This window comes from Monodelphis domestica, chromosome 1 (assembly GCF_027887165.1).
Source record: "Monodelphis domestica isolate mMonDom1 chromosome 1, mMonDom1.pri, whole genome shotgun sequence".
Classification (NCBI taxonomy): Eukaryota; Metazoa; Chordata; class Mammalia; order Didelphimorphia; family Didelphidae; genus Monodelphis; species Monodelphis domestica.
In genome coordinates this window covers 144,991,966-145,017,256 of record NC_077227.1, presented here as the reverse complement: position 1 = coordinate 145,017,256, position 25,291 = coordinate 144,991,966, and the positions used below count along the sequence as shown (strand labels likewise).

General features: G+C 37.8%; 2 protein-coding genes across 2 annotated transcripts in view; both read left to right on the top strand.

The window, feature by feature from the left end:
* Positions 1-763, top strand: part of TARS3 (threonyl-tRNA synthetase 3) — a 48,279-nt gene extending 47,516 nt beyond the window's left edge. Inside the window, exon 19 of the transcript XR_008914041.1 lies at positions 218-763. The gene's annotated coding sequence lies outside the window, so the exon portion shown is untranslated. The remainder of the gene's footprint in view (positions 1-217) is intronic.
* A 3,885-nt stretch (positions 764-4,648) lies between these two features.
* On the top strand, positions 4,649-11,908 carry TM2D3 (TM2 domain containing 3). Its single transcript, XM_001373246.5, has 5 exons — positions 4,649-4,896; positions 6,921-7,078; positions 8,666-8,840; positions 9,340-9,415; positions 11,238-11,908. The coding sequence occupies exons 1-5, from the start codon at positions 4,806-4,808 to the stop codon at positions 11,401-11,403; spliced, it is 666 nt and encodes a 221-aa protein (XP_001373283.1). The 5' UTR covers positions 4,649-4,805; the 3' UTR covers positions 11,404-11,908.
* The last annotated feature ends 13,383 nt before the right edge of the window (positions 11,909-25,291 follow it).

The window sequence follows — 25,291 nt, the reverse complement described above, 5'->3', positions numbered from 1 at the left end:
GATATATCATGCTGAATATGATGGGTTGCAGGGTTTGAAAAAACATCTCTTCTCTCAAGGAGAGAAAAGGTATTATAAGTATTATAAAGAAAGTATTAATTTTAAAGGAAAACATTCAAGATAAAAGCATTTAGTTGGCATTAAAATGTCTAGCAATTGACAATTGACTAAACTGTTGACTAAAATCAGAAAATGCTTCTCTTTCTTCTTTAAACAGTGGTTGGAGAAAAAGAAAAACTGAACAATGCTGTAAATGTTCGAACAAGAGACAATAAAATTCATGGAGAGGCTTCAGTAGTATCTACCATTAGCAAACTGAAGAAACTAAAAGAGTCACGTACATTAAATGCAGAGGAAGAATTTTGAAATACCTCTCTTCTGCTGGGCAAAGTCAATACTTGAAGACACAATTCCTTTCTTTAGCTTCTAAAATATTCCTCTTGCCAGAGCTTTGTATTACCTGACAAGAACAACGTATAAGTAAAAAGGGAGAATTTCTGTGATTTGATTTGAGTACCTATTATTCTGAAACAAATGTAAATTATGCAGGTGTTTTGGCTGGTAATAAAAGAAAACAATTTAGGGAAATTTTCAAGGAAAAATGATGGTTTGGTATGTGTTTGTTAAATAAAGGAAGTTTTTTTAATTGGAAAGGGAAAATAATGACAAATGTACATTTAGTGATATTCCTGAGAGTTATTTAAGTTTTTCAAAAGACAGATGAACTTGAAATAAAAGCCTGTGAAGCTTTTGGATATACAAATACAATCTCATTTTGTTTTATAATGACTATATTATGGCTTAGATATTTTATGGTTGTTATAGGGAAAACTTTTCCTTCAGAATTCAGCAAATAATACAGAAAATACTTAGAACCTTTTCTTTTTTTTTCCTTTTAAATATTATTTTATTAGATCATTTTCAAACATTATTCATTGGAAACAAAGACCATTCCCCCCCCCCAACCTTCCCATAGCCAGCACGTGATTCTTCTGAGTATCACGTGTCCTTGAACTTAGAACCTTTTCTTTTAGACGCTTTACAAAAAAGTAAAAAAAAAAAAAGAATCTGAATGAGTCTTGAATTTCCCACTACTTACTTTGGATGACAGAGAACATCAAAGTAAAGAGTATGGAGGAAGATATATTGCTGCTATCCATAGTGCATATAATAGAGAGCTGCAATTCTTTGCTGTTAGTTATCTTTTACAACTTAGCTAAGTTCCTTTTATAAAAATATTTTAAGTAAGATGACATTACATGTTTTATACTTTATTAAATACTACTGTATTTAATATGTGTTAAGTAAATGCTCCAAAAAGCATTTTCTCAAACAAATTATATCTTTGATTAAATGAATCTGCTTATAATTATCTTTCTCTTTAAATCTATAGAAGCATAAGCAAATTTTGGGATTTGTTGAAGAAGACAAACTCAGGTACCTAATTTTCCATGAGCAGGACTAGCTCTAGGCAAAATTAAAAAAAAAATTGTCAATATGTCTACAATCCTAAATGTGAGGTATAAAAGAAATAGAAGACATTCTCTTCTACAAAGAGTTTGCAGTTTTATTAGGAAGAAAAACTATAGCATTCACAAATAACATTTTAATAAGGAGCTAATTATGTGGAATAGAAAAAGTCAAAAGTGAATTAGAGAAGGTAGACTAGATTCCTTTCTGAAATTTTTCCAGTAGAGGGGTAACTTGGGTGGGAAATTGAGAGCTAAATCGCATTTTAGGTTAATAGGAGTGGGGAGAATCCTAGTGTAGCAGTCCACCCCTAGCTATGGGCAAGGGAAACAGTTGGTATGTACAGATTGCCTTAGAAGAGAGCATGCTCAGTCTTGAGCATGCTCGGTATTGCACATGGCTGGGAAAACCTGACCCTTGACCCCAGCTTCTCCCAGGTTAGGCGGGAACACAGGTTTCTTTGTGATCACCTGGTTAAGAGAAACCACACCTATACCTTGTCATTAACCAATGATAATCATCCCTATGTACTGTGTATAGTTGCAAAGAGATTAAATAGGGCCCAGCCAGCTCCACCTTTCTCTCTTCGGCTCTTCCTCCCTTCCAGCTTACACTGATGCCTGTCTTTGTTGGGGCCTGGCCTTTGGCCAGGCTCCATCTTTAATCTATCTCTCTTTAATCTCTCCGACCTATGTGGTATTAAATGTGGATCTCTGGACTGGTATAAGCTTTCAGAATGGTCCTTTGATCAGAGCTTGGCTGTGGCTCATTGATAATTAATAAAGATTCATTCCTGCCCCCTCATATCTCTAATTCGACTCCTTCATCCCCCTTGTGGTATCTAAAACTTCTATCCTTTCTCTATCTTCCTACCTTAAAGCTTCACTCTCCCCTCTGGGGAAGCTTTACCTAGGATGGAGGAATTATATAATCCATAAGGAGAAAGAGCAAGGAGCTTCCTATATGTAGCAGAGAAAGTTCATGTTTAGGAGTAAATGGAAATACATCTGAGGGACCAGATTGAGAGAACATGGAAATCTAGGCAAAGGAATTCATATCTTCAGGAGACTGTACTTTTACCCCAAAGAATTTATTGGTGGGAATTTCAGTTACTGTGGCAGGCCTGAAGGATGTTGGAATAGGTGTTATATACAAATACTAAGAGATACTATGATATAACCTTTGAATTTCTTGCTTTTAAATTAACTATAGATGAAGGCTATATATACTTTTAAGAAAGGATTCTGAGTAATATCTGCAATTAAACAGTTGTCATTTAAAAACCTGCTCTTCCCTTGCTTATGTAACAGTTAAAATTTAGGGGAGATGGGGAGACTGAGGCAGGTAGAAATGAGTTTCTCTCTGCAAGGAGTATTATATTTTTTAGAGGTTTATTAAAGGTTAAAGATTAAAGAATATACAAGTAAGAAACATGTGCCTAGGCCAGAGGCCTAGACAAAATAACCTCACATCACGCAAGAGACTGCCTGCTCCAAAACGCAAGTCCAAAAACAGCCAAGACCCCTCAAAAGCCTTTGAATCAGTTTAAATCCCTTCTCGATCTCGGCCCAGGTGAGATTACAAGGCATTCTGGGGAAGTGGAGCAAAGGCTCATGGGGATTGTAGTCCTGTATTCGAGTCTATTTTTTACACTTATTATCATCATACTTGTCACATGGTTTATACAATAGTATCATGGGATTATAGCTTTAAAGCCTGGAAGGGAATAAACCCTCCTAATTTTATAGATGAGGAAACTAAATCCAAGAGGCTAAGTGATTTGGCCAACATGTCCTTGGCAGTCTGGCAGAGCCAGGAATCAACTAAAAATCCAGTACCCTTGAGACTACATTGTCTGACAGGGGAGACTTCATTCTTTTTCAAGCCACCCCACAAATTAGCTGCTTACTATCAAGATGCATAAGGCCTGTTTTTCTGATATCCATTCTTCTAATCAATAGTCAATCCAATGCAAAACTGTCCAATTAATAGAATTTTTAACCCCACCTTTTCTATTTCTTCTCTATACTGCCTTTCTCAATTCAGGGATCCATAGGTCTCTTGCTCTCTTCTTTCTACCTGAATAAAAATTAAAAATACATTTTTCCTCTTCCTCTTGAAATCCAACCAGTTTTTATCAATGAAATTCATCTATAATCCTATTGTTACTTTAGATTATTGGATCACAGGGATGAGCAAAAAGGAACCTCACTGCCAACTAATTATACTCCCCCCTCCCCCATTTGAGAAAAATAAAGTTAAATGATTCCCTTAAGAACCTAGGAAAGCCCCAAAGGTGAAATTTGAACCCATGTCTTGTGACTCCTGAACATGAATGCCCTTTCCAAGACCTCAATTCTCCTTATTCTGTACTTGTTTTATCTGTTGAAGTCTTGAGGGCAGGACCTATTTCATTTTTGTTTCTGTATCCCGTGCATCTATCACAGTGCCTTGGATACTGTAGGGTTTTAATAAATGTTTTTTCTGAAATGAACTGAATCAATGGGCAAGGCCAATCCTTCAAATTGCTTCTGAAGAATATCCCAGGAAAGGCAGAAGAGATGATGGGAAATAAATGAGACTCACGCAGAGGATCCTTTATCTTCTTCTTAATGCCTTTTTACATTTATTATCACTTATCACTGGCGCCCTCTCCCCGCTCCCCCCATATAAACACAATAACACACCATCCCCCGGAAAGAATGACTATAAATATTTTTGTAGGAATCAGACCTTTTTGTCTAACTTTGCTCTCTTCGGTCTAACAGAGTCATCTCTGAGTCCGTGGGTAAGCAGACTTCAGTGATGCTTTGGGAATAGTTTCATATAACTTTTCAGAATGGTTGGACCAATTTAGCTTCTCGAGCAACGCATCAGCGTGCCCGTCCACAGCCCCTCCGATACGTTATTTTTCCTTTTTTGCCTTCTTTTGACGATCTGTTGGGGGTGCGCTAGAAACTCGGAATTTGCATGTGTCTGATTATTAGCATTTTACTGTATAGCTATTGATAGTTTGGATTTGATCTGTTCCTCTAAAAACTTTCTATTCATATCCTTTGACCAGTTTATCTTTCCTTCTACCTTCTTATGCCAATACAGCTGGTTTGCACATGCGCCCGCGGACTCAGCAGCGGCAGCGGACGGGTGTAGTTGGGTGGGAGAGGGAGGAGGCGGGGAGGGGGCGGGACAAAGGCGCATCTCGGCTCTAGCCACTGAGAAGTCTACTCTGCCTCTACCTCACTCCCTGGGCCGTTCTCGGACGCACCCCATTCGCGCATTTCTCCTCTGCAATGGCTCGTGACGTAAAGACCCGGAAGTGAGAGCACGCCGACAAGATGGTGGTCGTGGCGGCTGTAGCTCCTGCGCTCTGCTCGTTGAGCCGAGTCTTGCTCTTCCTTTCGCAGTTCTACATCTTAACAGGCGGTGGTGAGTCGAGGGCTAGCATCCGTCCCCGCGGGAGGTCCAGAGTCAAGCCTGTAGAAGGGAGGGACTGCCGCCCACGGCGAGTGCGCGACTTGTTCTGGCGGGGAAGCTGATCTGAAACCCCGCTACTCTGGGGAGCATCGCCGTGGGTGACGGTGTGCAGGGAACAGGAGAGAACCGCAGGGAGGAGGTTGGAACGTGTGTAGCCCTGGCTGGACAGTCGTTGCCACCGCCGCTACTGCAGGTGGATGGAGGAAGCTCTCTCCGCCCCTCCCTATCGCCTCTCTAGGGGGAGAGGAGTGATGACTTCATCCCCACCGTTCACGCACTCCCTTCTTGTTTGACTTTTCCCAGTTAATTGAAGGAAGTCGCGGAGGAGCCCTAAAGGCAAGGTTTAACGCGCTGGCTCTTTGCTAGCATCTTAATGACATAAATGAAACTGAAATGCGAGGAAAATGGGAGTCCCTGTCCCAAAACAATGTAGATTTGTTTTGTTGTTTTATTATCCAGAGCTAACTCATAACTAATCAATAACTCATTTAAGGGTTCCATAAACCGATATTGGCTCTGCTGATTACAATTGAAGCAAATATATTTGGGGAGGGGGGCAAAATTTCATTAATTGTAGGATCCTTAAACATTCTGGCACTGGTAAATAAGAGAGCCAAACTGAACAGGAAAGTACTCCACTTTTATACTGCACTTGCTATATGTTGGAGATTCAAAGAAAGGCAAAAAGCAGTCTATCAAGGAGAAAAGAGTATTGTAGACGAAAATATATGAACTATGTACAAACATGATAAATACAGGATAAGTTGGACATAACCTCAGAAAGACCGTACCATTAAGGAGGATCAAGAAAAGCTTTTTGCAAAAGATGAGATTTTAGCTGAGACTTGAAGGAAGCCAAGGATTGGAGATGGGGAAAAAAGAATATTCCAGCCATCGAAATGCATGGAGTGAGGAGATGGAGGAGTGTCCTGTGTGAGATACAGAATGGAGCCTAGTGTCCCAGGATTAGAGTTGGTGGAGGGGAATGAGGTGTAAGAAAGACTGGAAAGGGGGGCAGCTGAGTAGCTCAGTAGATTGAGAGCCAGGCCTAGAGATGGGAGGGCCTAGGTTCAAATGTGGCCTCAGACACTTCCCAGCTGTGTGACCCTGGGCAAGTCACTTGACCCCCATTGCCTAGCCCTTACCACTCTTCTACCTTGGAGCCAATACACAGTATTGATTCTAAAATAGAAGGTAAGGGTTATAGTTGGGGGGAGATTATTTTTATTTCTTCCCACCTCCCTTTTCTGTGCCTCTCAAACACTTTAGTGTCTTTTCTCAAATTAGTGAGCAAAAGTTTTAATAAAGCTATTTATTTAGTTACCATATTTTATGTTTAATAGGATTTTAAAATGAATTAGGTTGTCAGATCTTTATCTCAGGTCTCCAAACCCCAATTTTCCATAGATTTGATATCTAGTTATATTTAATATCTTTTAACATTATAGTTATATGGTAACTTAGAAAAACTATTGGAAATTTAGTTTCTTCCTATGTTTTTATTATAGTAGTTGCCTCTAATTTTTTGAACTGCTAATAAGTAGGACCTTGTAGCTAAATAAGAACATTACTGATTTTGCTACTAATAGCAATGCAATGATCGAGGACAATCCTGAGGGATTTATGAGAAAGAATGCCATCCACATTGAGAGAAAGAACTGTGGGAATAGAAACTCAGAAGAAAAACACAATTTCTCATTTCTTTATATGGGTATATGACTAAGGGTTTTGGTTTTAAAAGATCACTCTATTACTAATATGAATAATATGGAAATAGGTATCGTGCAATAAATAATACCTGTGTAATCTGGTGGAATCACTTGTCAGCTCTGGAAAGAGGGGAGAGAGAGAAAATGAATCATGTAATTATGGGAAAGTATTCAAAATTAATTAATCAAAAAACATTATGGATAGTGTTTTTCTTTTATTCTGAATAATTCTGTAAGAAAAAAATAAGCTTTTCTTTCATTTCACAGAAAGTACGGAAACTCCAGCTTATATGATGAAGTGTCCAAGCAATGGTTTGTGTAGCAAACTTCCTGCAGACTGCATAGAATGCAAGACAAATTACTCCTGTGTTTATGGAAAGCCTGTCACTTTTGACTGCACAGTCAAGCCTCATGTTACCTGTGTTGTAAGTATGGAAACATTCAGTGAATGCCAAACCAAAAAAACCCCAATAACAACCAAACTCATGTTAGATATAATTTATTCTTGGTACTTCCGAAACAAAAATCTTTTAAAAAGCTTAAGTGCTATATATTTTACAGATAGTACTTTATTTAAAAAAAATATTAATAGGTTGAAATCACCAAGTTAAAACTAAATTTTTGTCATCAGGCAAGTTATTTAGTATTTTGTAATATTCAAGGCAATTACTATGGACCTTGTGGAAGGCTGAAATTCTTACCCACTGTTGCTCTTTTAAGATCGATCCCTTAAGAAGATTCACTGATAATTTGAAGTAATGGAGACTATTTTGCATTTTAGGTCTAGTTTGTTTATTGGGCTGTGCAGGGAGACTAAGTAAACATATGGAAGTCATTCAGAATTTTTAAAACATGCATTTTAAAGAATGTCAGCGGGGAAGCATAGAAACCATAATTCTGGGGAAGCATAATAAGAGATATATTGAAAAATCTTATTTCCTCTGTAGAGTCCCTACTAGCATTTTTACTGGGTCTCAAGAATATTATTTTCCTGCATTTTTTGTATCTTAGTAAATTGTTTTTAGCATCTAAATTTTATTTGGTGGAGATAACTTCATAAAACACACTGGCATTTGGCTAGCAATAACAGCACTGTGAATGATAATAGGTAGACATATCCAAAAATAAACTAGATTATCACTAAAGTATGGAAGTGGGGAGAGAGGGGGAAGACCACATTTGATGATGTTACAAGTGGAATCTGAGAGATTCCCTCATTACTATTATGGCCATCTTTATTCCCCTTCACACATATACTCTTACTCCCTCATCCCTTTACCTTTTATTATTTTTGTTTCCCTTTTGTCCACCTGGTTGCTTAGAGCCCAGCCTCTTCCTCAGGTTTTCCCAGCCCTTTTGTCCTTTAATTTACCTGCTGGTACTCCCATCTCATTCCAGTTTCATTTTCCTTTTCGGACCATTATGGTCTATAATCATGAGAAGGATGTTTCAAAACACAATTACCCTAAGCCAAAAACTCAGGCTTGAGCTTTTATCCATTGGGAGAAAACTTGCTGTGCTTAAAACAATTGGCACTATTATTGAAATGTAAATTTTTGTTATCAGTCAATCATTCTGGTGCCTCTAAGACCTCTATTTAATCTTGTCTCAAGTACCTTCATTGTCCTAGTCTGATAACAAAATACCCCTGATTATCTCATCTGACTCCTCCAGGAATCCATACATTCTCTGCTCTCTTTAATTCAGTAATCAAAGATCTAGAGTGGCAGAAAAACACAAAAATTTGGGATATGTCCTTGTCTTTGTCAGCTTCTACAAAGAAAAATATGAGACCTAACAAGGGAGGCAGCATAGTATGCTAGTCATCATTTAGTTAGTTTGTAAAATATAAGTGGTTTTTTATTAAGGATTTGTGATATGTAGTGTCGTCCTTCTCTAAAGTCCTATGATTCTGTGTTTTTGAAACCTTGAACCATATGATAATGTAAATGGTTCTTGACCCATTGACAGGTTATTAATATTTTGACACTGCTGTATCTTTTGACATGTAGGATCAGAACTTTACAAAGCAACATAATTTTACAATCAACATGACATGCAGCTTTTGCTGGCAACTTCCAGAAACAGATTATGAGTGTTCCAATGCTACAAACTGTATGACTGTCTCCTGTCCCCGACAGCGTTACAGTGCCAATTGTACAGTTCATGATCATGTTCATTGCTTAGGTAAGTTGTATTTTAAACATATAATTTAGGGGATACGCTAAACAAAAAAGATTTTTTAAAAATACTTTTTATATGGAATTTTCATTTGAATTATACTGTCCCTTTATAATAACTATCTACTAGCCACAGGTTTATGCCTTATGATAACAAAGGGTCTTATTTGATAATGACCTGAAAAGATTCTGAAAATGAGCTGCTGCATTATTGTAGGCTTATATATTATTGAGGTAGCTTTTTGTTATGTCTCATATTTCAGATACATGAAATTCTACTTTTACAAAGTGGCATTTGTTTGTTTTATTTGTGTCTGACAAGATTTTAAAAATAGAATGGGTACAGAATTTCCTAGGATCTTTTTTATTTCATTGAATCAAAATCAATTTTTACAAAATAGAATTGCATTGGCTTCCAGACTTACAGGTTATATTATCCATTAATCACCATTAACTCTCCTGCTTGTTATACCCATTTCCATTATAGAATGTGTTCCTTTTTTAAGGTAAGCGTACCTTTCCCAAAATGCTGTACTGTAACTGGACCGGAGGTTACAAATGGTCTACTGCCCTGGCATTAAGGTAAAGAGTTACTGAAGATTTTAAGTTGAATTTTTTTTAAAAAGATACCCAGTGGATCTCTTTAGCATACAGTTAATCACTGATTCCGATTCTGCCATGTGCAAGATAGACACTTTAGAAAGTATATTAGTTACCAGAAGACATTTAGTTGGTTATATCTATGCCTTATTAAGAGAGACTGAATGGACTGAAATTGTTAATCTTCCCAAGATGCCTGACATCCTAGAAATGACTTATTCAGTTGTTGATATTTATTTTGGTTTAACTTTATGTTAAAAGATTTAAATAATGTCAGTAAAGTATTTCACTTTATAGCATTGTTATGGGTGACAAAATATTAAAATGGTAAAATATTTTCAAGAGTTTCTGTCTTTAAAATGTAGGACATTTTGCTTTAATTTTAAATTTTTTCCTTTATGCTCTTTAAAATAGAAAACTGAACATATTAATTGAAAGATAATCACAAGGTCATAATCCACAAATCGAGTTTGTGGAGACCTTGGAAGTCATCTGGCTCAATCTCTTAATTTTAATAGATGAGGAACTTGAGGCCCACAGAGAGAAAGTAACTTAAGTAGTAAGCAGCTGAGTCAGCTTTTGAATCAAATTCTTCTTATTCCAAACATAGTACTCTTTCTCCTGCACAAAAAATCCTCTGATTTCTAACATAACTCCTTACCCCATATATAGTGCTGAATAGTAATAGTGTTAACAATATGTTCATAAACTGTATTTTTAATGTTGAGAGAAGGAAAAAATAAAGTAACTTTGTGCCATTTGAATTCACTTAATCATTTTTGTAAATGTTTTCTAGTGGAAAAATGTTTTTAAATCTTAGAATTTTAACATTTAGTCCATCTGTCTCTTTGGAGATGAAGAAACCAAGCTGCAGAAAAATTAAATGATTTTGCCAGGGTCCCATGACTAGTTAGTACCAGAAGGAACTAGAATCTATTCCTTTCCCTATCGAGCTCTTTTTAATACATGGCTTTCTTTACATCTTGATTTTTTGATGTTCTGGACTTGTGGTTCTATCAGTATAAGTCACTCCTAGTGTGGAAACTCCCTAGGTACAGCTCAGCAATTTGTAACTTACAATCTTGGAGAATTTCCTAAAGCATTGAGGGGAGTAAAGCAGCTTGCCCATTCACATAGCTAGTATGAATTAGAAACAGGCCTCAAAACTAGGTCTTCCTGACTTGACCAGCTTTCTATTCCATATGGCATTGTTTCTAATATCTTTTTAAAAATATTTTTTTCATTGTTAGTAGATGTACTTTTTTCTTTTTTTTTTAAACCCGTATCTTCTGTCTTGGAATCAATCCTGGGTATTGTTTCCAAGGCAGAAGAGTGGTAAGGGCTAGGCAATGAGGGTCAAGTGACTTGCCCAGGTTCACACAGCTGGGAAGTGTATGAGGCCAGATTTGAACCTAGGATCTCCCATCTCTAGGTCTTGCTCTCAATCCACAGAACTACCTAGCTGCCCCCACTTTTTTCTTTTTAGAAGAAATCAAAAATTGTTATTTAGTAGAAGTTTGATACTAGAATTCTATCCTATTAAGTTGACCAGTTTTTTACTTATTTTGTATATACATAGACAAATACATACATAGATATTATTAGTTCTTCATACCTAGGTTTTTTTTCAGCTTGTGTTGAAAATTAATTTGTAATGGAATTATTTAGATTATACTTAAAGTTTACTATAGATATTCATTTGTTGCAACATAAATTGTTTGCAGACATGAAAGGAGTTTCTTTTATTTAGAATTAGGGAATTCATTTCTAGTCAATATTAATCAATTGTTCTTTTACATTATAGCATTACCCTTGGTGGATTTGGAGCAGATCGATTCTATTTGGGTCAGTGGCGAGAAGGTCTAGGCAAGCTGTTCAGCTTTGGTGGCCTGGGAATATGGACTCTGATAGATGTTCTCCTAATTGGAGTTGGCTATGTTGGACCAGCTGATGGTTCCTTATACATTTAATGGTTAATATGCTCCAGAAAGGGAGCAGCATTAGAAAAGTCCTTAAGAATGTATAAATCACTTTTAATTATGTCAAGTTGTTGCCATTTGTATGTTTTAATGTACAGTATCTGTACTTTGCCTGCCTTAATTAAGGTTAAATAAATGAATGTCATTGAACCATGTTTATTTGGAATTTGTTTTATCTGTAACAATTTCTTTTTTTTCTATGAAAAGTGTTTAAAGTTGCACAGTTAAACTAGAGGAACAAATTCTGCAGTGTTTGAACAGCCATTCACTCTTTTGACTTTAGTTTTGTGTTCGCTATAACTTATTAGTAAAACTTGTCATTCAGATATGTAATTTTAATGTAATTTGTTCTGTAAAAAGTGTCAAAAGGTTTTATTTTTTAGGCTAACCAAATAAAATATGCTTAAACAGCTAGCTGTTTATATAGATTTTGGTGTTAATATATCTATTTACAATGCCTGGCATAGAATAAACACTAAATAAATGTTTGTTGACTGTTTTTGATTTTGTTTTTTTTTTTTATTTTTAAGAGTAAGCTTTGGTATGATTCTATCTTATTTCAGTTTGGTTTATGGCTATAAAGAAATGCATAAATACTGACATTTACCAGTAATGTTTTAAGTTCATTTAAGAAATATGTAATGATCCAATTCCTTTTTTGTTGAATATTATTCAGCAAATACTGAATACTATTTAATTTCTCCCACTTCCTCTGCAATCATTTAAAAATTTCTTAGAATTCTTCTTGTGCTATTTGGGATATTTATAGCTTTTACTTAAAACCAATATTTGCTATAGCTAACCACCCCTTTAGACCCCAAAGCTGTAAGAACTTTTTCAGGCCCTAACTGACTTGCCAAAAAATGGTTTCCTTTTAAAACGATATCACCATTTAAAAAATATATCCTTCCCTACCCTTGTAACAAATAAGAGATGAGGTAGGAAGCAGCTCAGCAAAGCTAGTCAACATATCAGTGATCTTAGCAAATTCTTACTCTCTCCTTTAGGCTAGGATGGGGGGAGAGGTGGAGGTACATCTTAACTCTTTTGAGGTCAAGCTTGGTCCTAATTACACAACAGTCAGTTTCTGTTTAATTTTTCTATCTGTAGTCATATAATTCCTGGTTCTGCTTATCTCCTACATCATTTCGCATAAGTCTCTTGTGTTCTTTGAGTTCTTCATATTAATCATTTCTTACTCTTGTAGGTTAGACCTAGCCTCCAGGTTGATTAGATCCATGTTGAAACAAAATGAGGCACTGGTAGGCCATCATTTAACAGTTAGAAGAAGGTTTACTCAATCTAAGCATAGACTACTCACCAAAGATACAGAACTTAGCTTGGGTAGCTCCCCTTCACCCTCATCCACCAAGTGGTCAATAAAGTAGGTTGTCATGGCTATAGATCTATTATGAAAGACCATGATTTTATACAGGTGAACCATGTCCTTAAGTGACCAGGAATCGGTGTCAACATCATTTCAAAGTCCCTTCAGGGGCAATGTGGCTTAAGTCTTTTGTCCTCTAGGTCCTTGTCCTTGGAGATGAGGATAGGCAGGTGGGAGAAAATCATTACCTTATCTCTTAAAGAAAGTGCTAACAACCTCTATGAGGTTAGGTAGAGGAAGCAGAGAAGAAACATTGATAGATATTGGTCATATCACAGGGTAATACATTACCTTCATGTTAAAGAATTTAGTAATTCTCCAAGACCTGGTCACCTACTCTGGTAGCTCTGAACTGGAAACAAAAATAGGGGAAATCTGGCATCCTTGGGGTATATGCTTAGTAATGGAATCTCTGGCAGGACAATGGCATGGACAAAATGGTTCTATTTGGAATTGCTTTTTCTTGATTATTGATTTGCTCCTAACCCACATTTTGAAATAACTAAGTAATCTGAAGAATTCTCTTCTCTTTAGGACTTTTGTGGGTTTTCCTCTTCTTTTAGTGCTATACTTATTCAACATGTAGTGGCATGTAAGATACTTCTTTTACCACTTTTTGGGCTGACTTTGCATCTCATGGCTGGTTTATTTGCATATATCCAGGTTTTCCTGCTTCTGTTGATTTTTGTTTTTCTGCTTCCAGCTTTCCTCCTAGCACTTGGGCCTTTCCCCATTTCACTGCTAAATTGCGCACCTTTTCTTCTCTATAGATCCAGATGCTTGGAATCTTCAGCCTTAAGTTTTAAGTTTATAGTTCTTTCTGTCCAGATTAAGTTTATTAATACAGAAAAAAAACACCTCAGGTTTATTCCTTGAAAGATATATCTTTGGTGTAGTGCTGAAATACAAAGTATCATTCATATATAAATATATGATTGTAATTTTGGTATATACTTGCTAATTATTATTCTTTCCAATCTGTGAAAACCCTCAAGAAAGTCAATGGATAATTAAGTTTTCTGGATAGACAAAACTTTAACAAACCTCCATACTAAAAATGGACAAAAAATTGGCAGGATTTGCTCTCATGTCTAGAAAGTGGAATTAATCAAAATGGTTTAATAAATGAAGCTGACCATGTCATTCCACTGCTCAAAAAATCCCAGGGGTTCCTTTTTGCCTGTAACAACCAATTTTTTGGTTTGGCATGTAAAACATTTCACAATCTGACCCCTGCCTCCCTTCCAGGCTTATTTTACATTATTCTCCTTAATGAATTCTAAATTCCTTCACTTTATATACAACTATTCAGCTTCCATATCTGTGCCTTGGCATGGTTTGTACCCCCTGCCCCTCCATGACTTCTCTCCCCATTTCTTTTGGAATTCCTCTCAGTTCCTGCCACCCACCTCCTACATTAGAGATTTCCCGAACCCTTATCTTATATGTGTTGAATTTACTTGTGTACATATTGTTTCCTTTGATAGAATGTAAACTCTTACTGTAAGGGGCAGATTTGATTTCACTTGTGACTTTGTATCCCAGATGCCTACTACAATGTTTGGCAGAGAGTAGTTACTAAATAAATCTTAATTGACAACACTTTAATTTATTAGGTGCCGATCATTCCGTACTGACAGTAAGGTGAATAAGACATATTGTTCTACCCTGATGGAACTTATAATTACTAATAAGGAAGATAAAATAGATGAAATATGGGAAAATGAACTTAATTAGATTTAAAAGTCGGAGGATTCAATTTCAAATTCTAACTCTGCAGTGCAGGTAGATGAGTTTGATCAAGTCTCTTCATTTTCTAGACCTTCGCAGCTCTGTCTATGAATCTATGTTTTTAAAAGGAAATTTAAAAAACTTTTATACATAAAAAAGTTTGATAAATTTAACCCTGCAGTTCTAATCATGATCACAAGGTGGTACTCTTGCCTTGCAATATAAGAAAAGGACAGCTCAGGCCCAACAATGTTTGACTTTATTCTTTAAAAATAAATTTTATTTAATTTTCAGGTCCATAGTTTCCTCCCTTCTCTCACCCATTGGGAAAGCAAGAAAAATAAAATCCATTACAAATAAGTATAATTATAACATATCCTTGTTAGTCATGTCCTATAAAAAAAGAAAGAGAAGAAAATTTGCTTCAATCTGAGCTGAGTCCATTAGTTCTCTATCTGGAAGTGGATAACATGTTTCATCACGAGTCCTTTGGAATTGTGGTTAGTCATTGTCTTGATCAGTTATTAGGGATCTATCACAATTATTTTTACAATAGTGCTGTTATTGTTTAAATTATTCTGGTTCTGATCACTTTACTTTTCATCAGTTCATAGAATTCTTTGTTTTTTCTCCTGAAATAATCTCAGTCTTCATCATTTCTTCCAGCACAACAGCATATGATATTTTTACACCATAATTTGAAAAGTCATTCCCCAAATGATGGGCATCCCCTCTATTCTCATTCTTTGCCATCCCCACCCAAAAAAGAACTATAAATATTTTTGTACATATGGATCCTTTTCTTCTTTGCTCTCTTTGGTATATAGCCCTGTTAGCAATATTGCTGCCTGAAAGGGTATGCACAGTTTAATATGTTTTGGGACATAATTCCAAATTGCTTTCCAGAATGATTGGACTATTTCACAGCTCTACCAACAGTGCATTAATTAATGTAGCTTTTTTTCCATATCCTCTCCAATTTAATCATTTTCTCAGTGACTTATTGGCACTTCATAATAATATGAATGTTATTTTCCTCATACCTTTTGTTATTAAAAAAATTTTTATTTAGTAAATTTAGAACATGATTCCTTGGTTACAAGAATCATATTATTTCCCTCCCTTCCCTCCTTCCCCCCCCCCCCCCCCGCCCATGCTTCCTGTAGCCCACACACAATTCTACTGGGTATTACATGTGACCTTGATCAGAACCTATTTTCATGCTGTTGATGTTTGCAGTAGGGTGTTCTTTTACGGTCTTATATTCCCAGTCATATCCCTTCAACCCATGTGATCAAGCAGTTGTTTTTCTTTGGTGTTTTTACTCCCACAGTTTTTCCTTTGAATGTAGATAGTGTTCTTTCTCATAGATCCCTCCGGGTTGTTCAGGATCACTGAGTTGCCACTAATGGAGAAGTCCATTACATTTGATTGTACCACAGTGTATCAGTCTCCTGATAAAATGTTCTCCTGGTTCTGCTCCTTTTGCTCTGCATCAATTCCTGGGGGTTGTTCCAGTTCCCATGGAATTCCTCCAGTTCATCATTCCTTTTAGCCCAACAGTATTCCATCACCAACAGATACCACAATTTGTTCAGCCATTCCCCAATTGAAGGGCATCCCCTCATTTTCCAATTTTTTGCTACTACAAAGAGTGCAGCTATGAATATTCTTGTACATGTATTTTTCCTTATTGTCTCTTTCATACCTTTTATTCTAAATCATAGTTAACCTATTTTTATAATACGAACTCCTATATTTGAGCAATCGTTAATTTCTCGTGCTTTTGGGACCTTAGGATCCAAGTCTAGAACCAGAAGAGTCTTTAGAGGTCATCTAGTTCAGTCTCTTTTAACAAATGAGAAAACTGAGGTTGAGAGATATTACAGAATTTGCTGAGGTTCATACAAGTAGAAGGTGGCAGATCTAGGATTCAAACTCAGGTCCCATGATTTCTAGTGATGCATATTCTTTTCTGGTGTGCCATGATACTTCCCAGTTCATTTTAAAATTATTTATTGGTAGAAACACTGGGTGGAACAACTAATCTCTAATTATTCCATGAAACAACATGTTCATAACACCTTCTACACCTTCTACAGGGAGCTTTTTTCCTGATCTTTCTAGTTGTTACTGGCACTGCCCTCTTCTCACATGATCTTGTATTTATTTACCTGTTCTGTTTACATGCCCTCCTTTTCCAGTAGAGTATAAATTCCTTAAGGGCAGGAACTGCTGTCGTTATTGCTGTTTTTAATCCCTAGCACCTAATGGTGCCTCTCCCATAGACATACATACACATATATATGTATGTATGTAAAGGCAGAAATATATAGGTATTTATGTGTGTGTGCACATATATATGTGTATGTACATATACATATACACAGAAACATGTATTTGTTAACAGGAAATTGGATACTATGATTGGATCTTTTGGTACAACTTGAGAAATAGGCTCTATCCCTGTGATGGCATCAAGTAAGGCAATGGCAGGCTCCCTGCTCTTTTGTTTATACCACTCAAGAACATCTGTGTTGGCTTTCCTTGACTAGTGGGACATTTCCATAGCTAACAGGTTTTTAATTCTCGAGGGAAATTCATGTAGCTTGCAAGGAGGCAGTCCTGTTGCCAGCCAGCAAGAGCTCTATCTCCAGGAGATCTTAAGATTTGGTTCCATCTCTTCAATGTGAGATTTAAAATGGTTGAGGTCTTAAACTGTAGTGAGTTAAAATGGTGGAAGATATAAATTGTGATAGATATAAGAGAGGGTGAGTAAATTTGACCACAGAAAATATGTTTCACTACAGTGTCTTGGTTTTTAAATCAAATATAAGGTGGTCACCAGGGAAATATTCCCAATTATTCAAATACCCAAGTCAACTGGGTTTTATAGAGATTTTTAATTAATAATACAATGAGTAATCAAAGAAAAAGAGAGAGAGTAAGAAAAGGAATAAGTATGAAGGGCCTCAAGCCAATATGGCCTAGACCTGAGTCTTAAGAGAGAAATCAGTCAGTTTTTTTAACACTCACCACAAGATCTGTCTAAACAAGGATTCTAGTGATACCAGGCCAGCTCCATCTCAGCTGACTTCACCAGAGAGCCTTCCAGCCAGAGACTGTTCCAAAGGGGCCTCTCTCCAGAGCCTCCAGAGGGACAGAGTCCCCTTAGAGGAGCTCCAGCGAGACCTCCTTAGAGATTGTCCTCCAAGAGCTTCCCTTCTCCAGAGCCTCTCTCAAGAGATTCTTCCCAAGTGATCCTCATCAGAGATCCTCCAAAAGGATTTCTCCAAAAGGATATCTCCTCAAGAGATTCTGCTTTTTCTTATATAGGGGTTTTTCTCCCATGTCACTTCTCCTAAGTCCCTACATCTACCAATCACTGTAGACGCTTTCCAAAGGACTGCCCATCTAAATTCCTGCTAAGTCGACCAATCTCCTCAGTAAGTCTGAATCAGAAAAAATGCTGCTGTGTCGACCAATCTCCTCAATAAGTCTGAACGAGAGAAAACACGGCTGAGTCAACTAATCTCATCAAGAGAAAACTTGCCCGACCCTTTTAGGTACCTAGCATCTCAGTGTATCAATTCTAAAAACAGGCCTGGCTCAAAGAACTCCTTGCCTTATTATAAGCATGGGTCCAAGTACTTTCATTGTTTAGCAAGGAGTTTTTTCCCCTAAAGCAGTCTTAAGTACGGTTGGAGTAGAGGTCCTCCCATTTCTGATCCTGGTGAGTTCTCACATCAAAATGGGGAATGTTTCTCAGTAGGGAATTTGTTCCAATTAAGAATTTCCCGATGGGGAAATTTTTAACATTCACAAGTCTGAGAGATTTCAAGATTTACATCAACATGGAGCCACATTTCTTGGTGGGGAGATACTCTTGACTGGCAAAGAGAGTCACTGCTCAGAGATGTTGAAAATACAATTTATTGACAAGAGAAGGCTATGTGCTCATTGGAGGCGATGTGCAGATTTTAATTGACCTTCTGGGGACTTCTTGCTATGGTGCACTTGTATCTCTGAAACAGCCAAAAAAGCTAAGAGATGGAAAAAATATGATTGAGAAACGTGAAGGCCAAGAAAGAACACTGGATTTAGAGTCAGAGGACCTGGGTTTGAATCTTGTTTGTTTGTTTGTTTTTAAAACCCTTATTTTCTGAATTAGTAACACTCAAGATAGAAAGGCAAGGGCTTGGCAAATATGGTTAAGTCACTTGCCCAGGGACACACAACTAGGAAATGTGAGAGGTCAGATTTGAATCCAGGTCCTCCTGATTCCAGGCATTGTATACCATCCTCTGAACCAATCAGATGCCACTTGTTTCTTTCTTTTTTTCTTTTTTACCTTGAGCAAATCACTTCTCTCTGGTCCTCAGTTTCCTCAACTATAAAATGATAGAGTTAGACTAGATTAGCTCTAAACCCTAAGAGCCTGAGTGTCAGGAGACATAACTAAAATTCTTAATTATGGCAGAGACACAATTATTTTGGATTTGTGCCCCTAAACTTGAAATGCCAGGATAAGGGGGCAGCAGCCTCTTAGTTGAGATAAGTTTATTTTATCTTTTTTTAGATAAGTTTAATATAAATAAGAAATCCTACTTCACAGAGAGGGTAAGAAACATTGTCCAAAGAAGGTATAAGTGGCAAAATTATTTTTAAAGAGTTCTAATAAATTTATAAAGATTAAAGCCAGAACTGGTTATTAAGAAAAGCCCAGAAATGTCATCTTGAAAGCTGACATAAAGGAAAGCAAGAATGTCCCATCAAATCTCATCCTTTGTGGAAATAAGCTGAGGCAGATGTATAAAGGTTAGAACCAATATGTTAACCCTTGTGTTTCTATAGGAGTCCTAGGTTTATAAGGTTCAGCTTTTAAGGAATAAACACGGCTTCAAGTCCCATTGCTGTAGACTAAAGATGGTCATCATAACTATTAACCACCAGATGGCACTGCCACGATTTGGGAATAGCAGTACTTCCATAACACACTTATCTCATAAGCTGGTAGGAGAATCCATACACACATTACAGACTATTAGGTTTCTAGAGATTTGGGTTTTGTTTCTACCATTATTTCTTCTACTCATTATATTCTTTCTCTATTACTAGGCACTGGTCAGCTGCTTGAGGGCAGGGATTGTATAATAATCATGTTTTTATCTCCTACAATGTATATATATATATATATTATATATACACATTATACACACATTGTAGGAGATGATTATCTTAGTGGACTGAGACTAGAAATGGGAGATCTTGGATTCAAATCTGGCCTCAGATACTTCTTAGGTGTGTGATCCTGGGCAAGTCATTTAACCCCCATTGCCTAGCCCTTACCAATACCCAGGATTGATTCCAAGATGGAAAGTAAGGGTTTAAATATATATATATATATATATATATATATATATATATATATATATATTTAAAGTAAATCAGTTTGGACTCCCCTCTCTTTTGTTTCTATCGCCCAAGAACATCTGTATTGGTTTTTCTTTGACTAGCAGGAAATCTCAAGTTAACAGAGAGTTGAGGGAAACTGATGTAGCTTGCAAGGAGGCAGTCCTGTTGCCAACCTGCAAGAATTCTGTCTCTAAGAGATCTTAAGATTTGCTTCCAACTCTTCTAGATAGAGCCAAATTAAAAAAAAATTATATATATATATATCCATCCTTATTACATATTAAGTATTGTAGGAGTAAAAATATATCCTTCTTTTGTCTTAGAATAGATACTAAGTATTAGCTCCAAGGTAGAAGAGCGTTAAGGGCTGGGCAGTTGGGGTTAAGTGATTTGCTCAGGATCACATAGCTAGGAAGTGTCTGAGGTCAGCTTTGAACCCAGGACCTCCTACCTCCAGGTCTGGCTCTCTAACCACTGAGAACCCTAGCTGCCCCCAAATATTTGATAAATGCACAAATATATTTTGTAGACATAAAAAACAGATAAATAGAATTTCTAATTACCTCAAGCAACTGGGGATTTGCCTCCAGGGAAGCAGTTGTTAGCCTATAGCAGACATACTTTCCTCCTCACATCTGTTCTCCAGGCCTTGGGTTCCTCTGCCTTCTACTGCCACCAACCAGACTTTCTCTCACCCAATCCTGTAAGGCTTCCTCTCATGAGGGTCAGGTTGCTATCATACTCCCTCTCTTAGGAGCCACTTCCTCTGCTGCCATGCTGCCAGAACTGCACCTGAGGGTGTCCCACTGTCCCGTCATACAGAGCATCAGGTCTAGGGAGTCCTACCACGTGGTACATCCAGAGACACCAGCAAGATCAAAGCTGTTGGCATCGTGGGATGTTTGCTTTTCTGCCAGGTCCTCTCTCTACAACTTAAATTTGCCTCCGGTGCACAGGATTGTTAGTTAATGGCTTTGGAGGTATGGATGTGTGTGTATGGGAGAAAGAGAAAGACTTGGCATGGAGATTTTCCCTTGAATAACCTTAGTGGAAGATGGAGAGAAACTCAGAAAGTCATAAGAAAAAGTCACTAGGATAACTTGGTAACCCAAAGAAATATATCAGTAAGACAATGGAAAAGAAACTGGGCCAGGATGTCAAGATGCTAATGAAAGAATAAGGGGCTAACTGGGTCGCAAGAAAGGGAACAACTCTGGTGCTTATGATTCCCATCCTACCCTCAAGTGGTTTGCTACCAGTATTTCCTCAGAGGAGCCGCTAATAATCAGGGGAGAAAATGAAGAATCCCATTTCCAGCAAGTATGGAGAGCAAAGCAAATTTTCCAGAGAATTTATAGAAGGCGCAATGTTTGTATGTCTGCCACAGCCACATATAAGTTTGTTATTTATCATCAATGTGCGGGCAGGCTGTTCTAGAAGAGAAAGTGTCACAAGGAAGGCCCTAGCTTCTCTCCAGGAAATCAGGGAGATGAGGTGTTCCTCTAAAAAAATGAAAGATTTTAACATGAAAACACAGAAAAATGATCTGAGGGGAAAGAAGGGAATCCTGACCTTTACCAGGAATTTTTTTTTAATTTTAATTTTTTTAAAAACCCTTACCTCCCGTCTTGGAGTCAATATTGTGTATTGGCTCCAAGGCAGAAGAGTGGTAAGAGCTAGGCAATGGGAGTCAAGTGACTTGCCCAGGGTCACACAGCTGGGAAGTATCTGAGTTCAGATTTGAACCCAGGACCTCCCATCTCTAGGCCTGGCTCTCAATCCCCTAAGCTACCCAGCTGCCTCCTCCTCCTCCCCCCCCCCCCCCCCCCCGCCCTTACCAGGAATTTAGAGTGGAAGAAGGTGTCATTCTTTATGTGCTAAAAAGTGAAGGACTACTGAACAGAAAAGCAAAGTACAGACAACTGGACCCTCTGAGGAATACACAATTAGCTGCTTGTCCTGGAAGAAATGAGCTGTGGGAGGATGGTTTCAGACAAACTTTGTGAGGCTTTTGTGAACTGATATAAAGTGAGCAGAAAAAGGAAAACAATTTGTATAATAACAATGTTTTAAATATAGTCAATTTTGAAAGCATGATTCTGATTAAAACAAGGACCAATCACAATTCTGAAAGGACTCTTGATGAAACATGCTACCCATCTTCAGATAGAGAACTGACAGACTCAAAGAACAATTAGAGCTTCCTTCCTTCCTTCCTTCCTTCCTTCCTTCCTTCCTTCCTTCCTTCCTTCCTTCCTTCCTTCCATCTCCTCCCTCCTTTTTTCTTTCTTTCTGACATGGCAAATGCAAGCCTTTATTTTTCATGATTACATGTTTGTAATGGATATTTTCTTGCCTTCTCAATAGGTGGGGGAGGGAGGAGGAGGAAGAGAATTTGTAACTGAAAATGAAATAAAATTGAATTTAAAAATAAAAAAAATTGAGTGGTGGATCTTCAAGTATTTACAGGTGAGAGAGATCATCCTCATTAAGTTAAAAGAAGAGAAGAATAGTGGTGAAGAGGGCTGCTACCCTGCTAAAATATATTAAGTTAATTCTTCACTCCCCCTCTTCCTAATAAGTTATGGTTTTATTTGGAGTTCCAAGAAAATAATTCAATAAGAGAAATGATAGGATTTTCCTATTCATATTATTTCCTATGTTTAATGGCAATTAGTCACCATGCTTCAGCTGCCTCTTGTTTTACTCCTTCTGGCCCTTTCTCTCACTGGTGAGTTCTCTGAACCTTCATTCTGGGGAAGGGCACCAGATGATCCCTCCAAGATTCTGGAGATTTAGACACACACACACTTTGCAACTCTCCTGATATTCCTCCCTGGCCTAATAGAATATAAGTTCCTTTTAAAGGAGGCCCTGCCTTTACAGTGGCTTATATTTCTATCCCCAGTGCTGGGCACAATGCCTAGCACATGGCGAAATGGCATATGGTGTAATAAAGGCTTGCTGACTAATAACTGGCCAGTTTTATGATAAGTTGACCAATCTCCCTCCCACTCCTTTCCTTCTCCTTGCCCACAGAGTGGATAAAATGAAAAAGCATCTGTTGAGTGATTACCACGTGCCTTCCAGCACCAAGCTAAACACTGGATATGTAGGTAGAAAATAGAGACAGTCCCTGTCCTCTGGGAGTGAGGGTTCTTACAAGGGGAGACAACACATTTAGGAAGATGCAGACCTGGGAGAAGAGAAAGGCCCCAGCTGTCTCTAAGGAGCTATGGCAAGTTAATGCTAATTATGCTAATAATGCTAAACTTCCATTGGTAAGACCATATCTGTTTCCTTTTAGTTTTAAACTCTTGCCTTCCATCTTAGAATCAATACTGTGGTAAGGGCTAGACAATAGGAGTTAAGTGACTCACCCAAGGTCACACAACTAGGATGTGTCTGAAGCCAGATTTGAACCCAGGGCCTCCAGTCTCTAGGCCTGGCTTTCAATCCACGCAACTGCCCCTACCATGTCTGTCTCTGATGTTGAAGTGTTTGATAGTGCCAAGTCACCTGGTGGTGAGAATTTTCTTTTTTGGGCTTTTCTTCTGTAGCAATGCTATTGAGAAGTTGGGGCACGGTGTACCTGCAGGAGCAGTTGCTCTGTTGTGATTGCTGCCCTGGCCTGTGTGACAACTTCAGGGGCTGCCTGTGGCCTGGGAATTAGGGGGAACTGTATTCCTGGGGCTCTGGGATTCAGGATCCTGGATTATCTCCGGCAGGGTCCTAAAGGAAGTGGCGGTCAAACTTGCCTGGCTTATATAAGCTTTCTCCTGCTTTTTTCCTTAGGGAAGAAACTACATGTACAGAATTTAAGGAATCTTTAATAAGGTCTATCAAAAGATATTATTTGTAGCCAGTAGAGAATTGGGAAAGCCTGAAGATAAGACAAGATAAAATATATATTTTATGCATATAAATAGTTATGTTAATAATGCACTGTAATACATTTGGAACATTTATTTGTGTCAGTTAATTCAGTTAGCTTTCTGACTACATTTTCTGCCTGTTTATTTGTTGAACATCTTAGTTTAAAATGATTTTTTTTAAATAAAGAAGAATTTGGATCTCTTTAAAAAAAAAAGAGCTATAAAAAGGAGCAGGGAAAAAACCTTCCTGACACAGCTACTGAGGTATGACTGGCTTTCCATTGGATAATGGGGCAGAGGGGGCCCTCCTCCAGCCCAGAGGCCTGAGGTCCCAAGCCAACCAGTGGTGGTGGCAACTCCCAGACATCTTGAGTTCATGGCACCAGACACAATAGTAATGCTCCAGAAGGGGCACCAGCCTCCTTGATGCGTAGAATGGGGAGCAGTGGAAATGCCATCATTGAGGATCATTTGTCAGCTTTTTCTTTATCAACTGAAAAGACCCCTTCTCTGATTCATGTTAGAAATTTTTCCCCAGTTTTCCAGATCTCACAGATTCCAAGGCAATGATGAACAGGATAGGATGCTGAGGGTACAGAATTAGAACTGTTCTCAGGACTCAGAAATCTCTTATCTATAGTTCTAAGATCAAGGGTACCCCCACTCTCCCCACTGCCACTGCCCATAGACACATACCCCACACCTCCAAAACAAGGCTAAATATTTCAACAGAACTGAGCACTTCGACCAAAAACAAAGCAAACCCAAAATTTGTAAAGTTTGGAAGCAGAGACTTTACCAGCCTAATTCAGGCCCTTGTTGCATTTTACCTAGACTATTGTAATAGTTTTCCGTATTGCCTCTCTATCATGTCTCTCTCCATTCTACTCAGTTGCCAAAATGATTTTCTCAATGTAAAGGATTGACTGCCACTCTCTTGCTCAGTAAATTCTCAGAGCTCCCTGTTACCTCCAGGATCCAACATAACGGCCTTCGTTTTGGCATTTTAAGTTTTTACAACCTGCCCTTTCCCTACCTTACAGCCTACTTTCCTCAAATACCCTATGTTGGTTATTACTCTTTGTCCTCCAAGAAGACCGAAATGACATCACGGTGATATCTTTTGACCCTCTAATAAATTGGATTTGTGGGAGGCAGAGTCGCACAAAGTTGTTGGCCTCGCTCTCTCTTCCAGAGTCTTCAATGTTCAATCACGAAACGAAACTCAAGACAATTGGTGATGGCTTGAGATATAGTGAGTGACCTTGGCTTTTTCAATGGCTGAACTCTCCATTACTGTGATACTGGCTTACCTGCTACTCCTCACACACAGGAATATCTAGCTGTGCCTTTGCCCTTGCTGTTCCCCATGCTAGGAATGCTCTCCTTAACCTCTGACTCTGAGATTCTGGTTTCCTTTATTTTATTTTATTAAACATTTAACTGGGAAATTTTTATTTAATTAGTTAAT

What these genes read in the sequence shown, in the direction of transcription:
- TM2D3 (XM_001373246.5), top strand. Translation starts at nt 4,806, where the DNA reads ATGGTGGTCGTGGCGGCTGTAGCTCCTGCGCTCTGCTCGTTGAGCCGA. An exon ending in CTACATCTTAACAGGCGGTG is followed by an intron (nt 4,897 to 6,920) that starts GTGAGTCGAGGG and finishes TTCATTTCACAG; the next exon opens with AAAGTACGGAAACTCCAGCT. An exon ending in TCTACTGCCCTGGCATTAAG is followed by an intron (nt 9,416 to 11,237) that starts GTAAAGAGTTAC and finishes TTTACATTATAG; the next exon opens with CATTACCCTTGGTGGATTTG.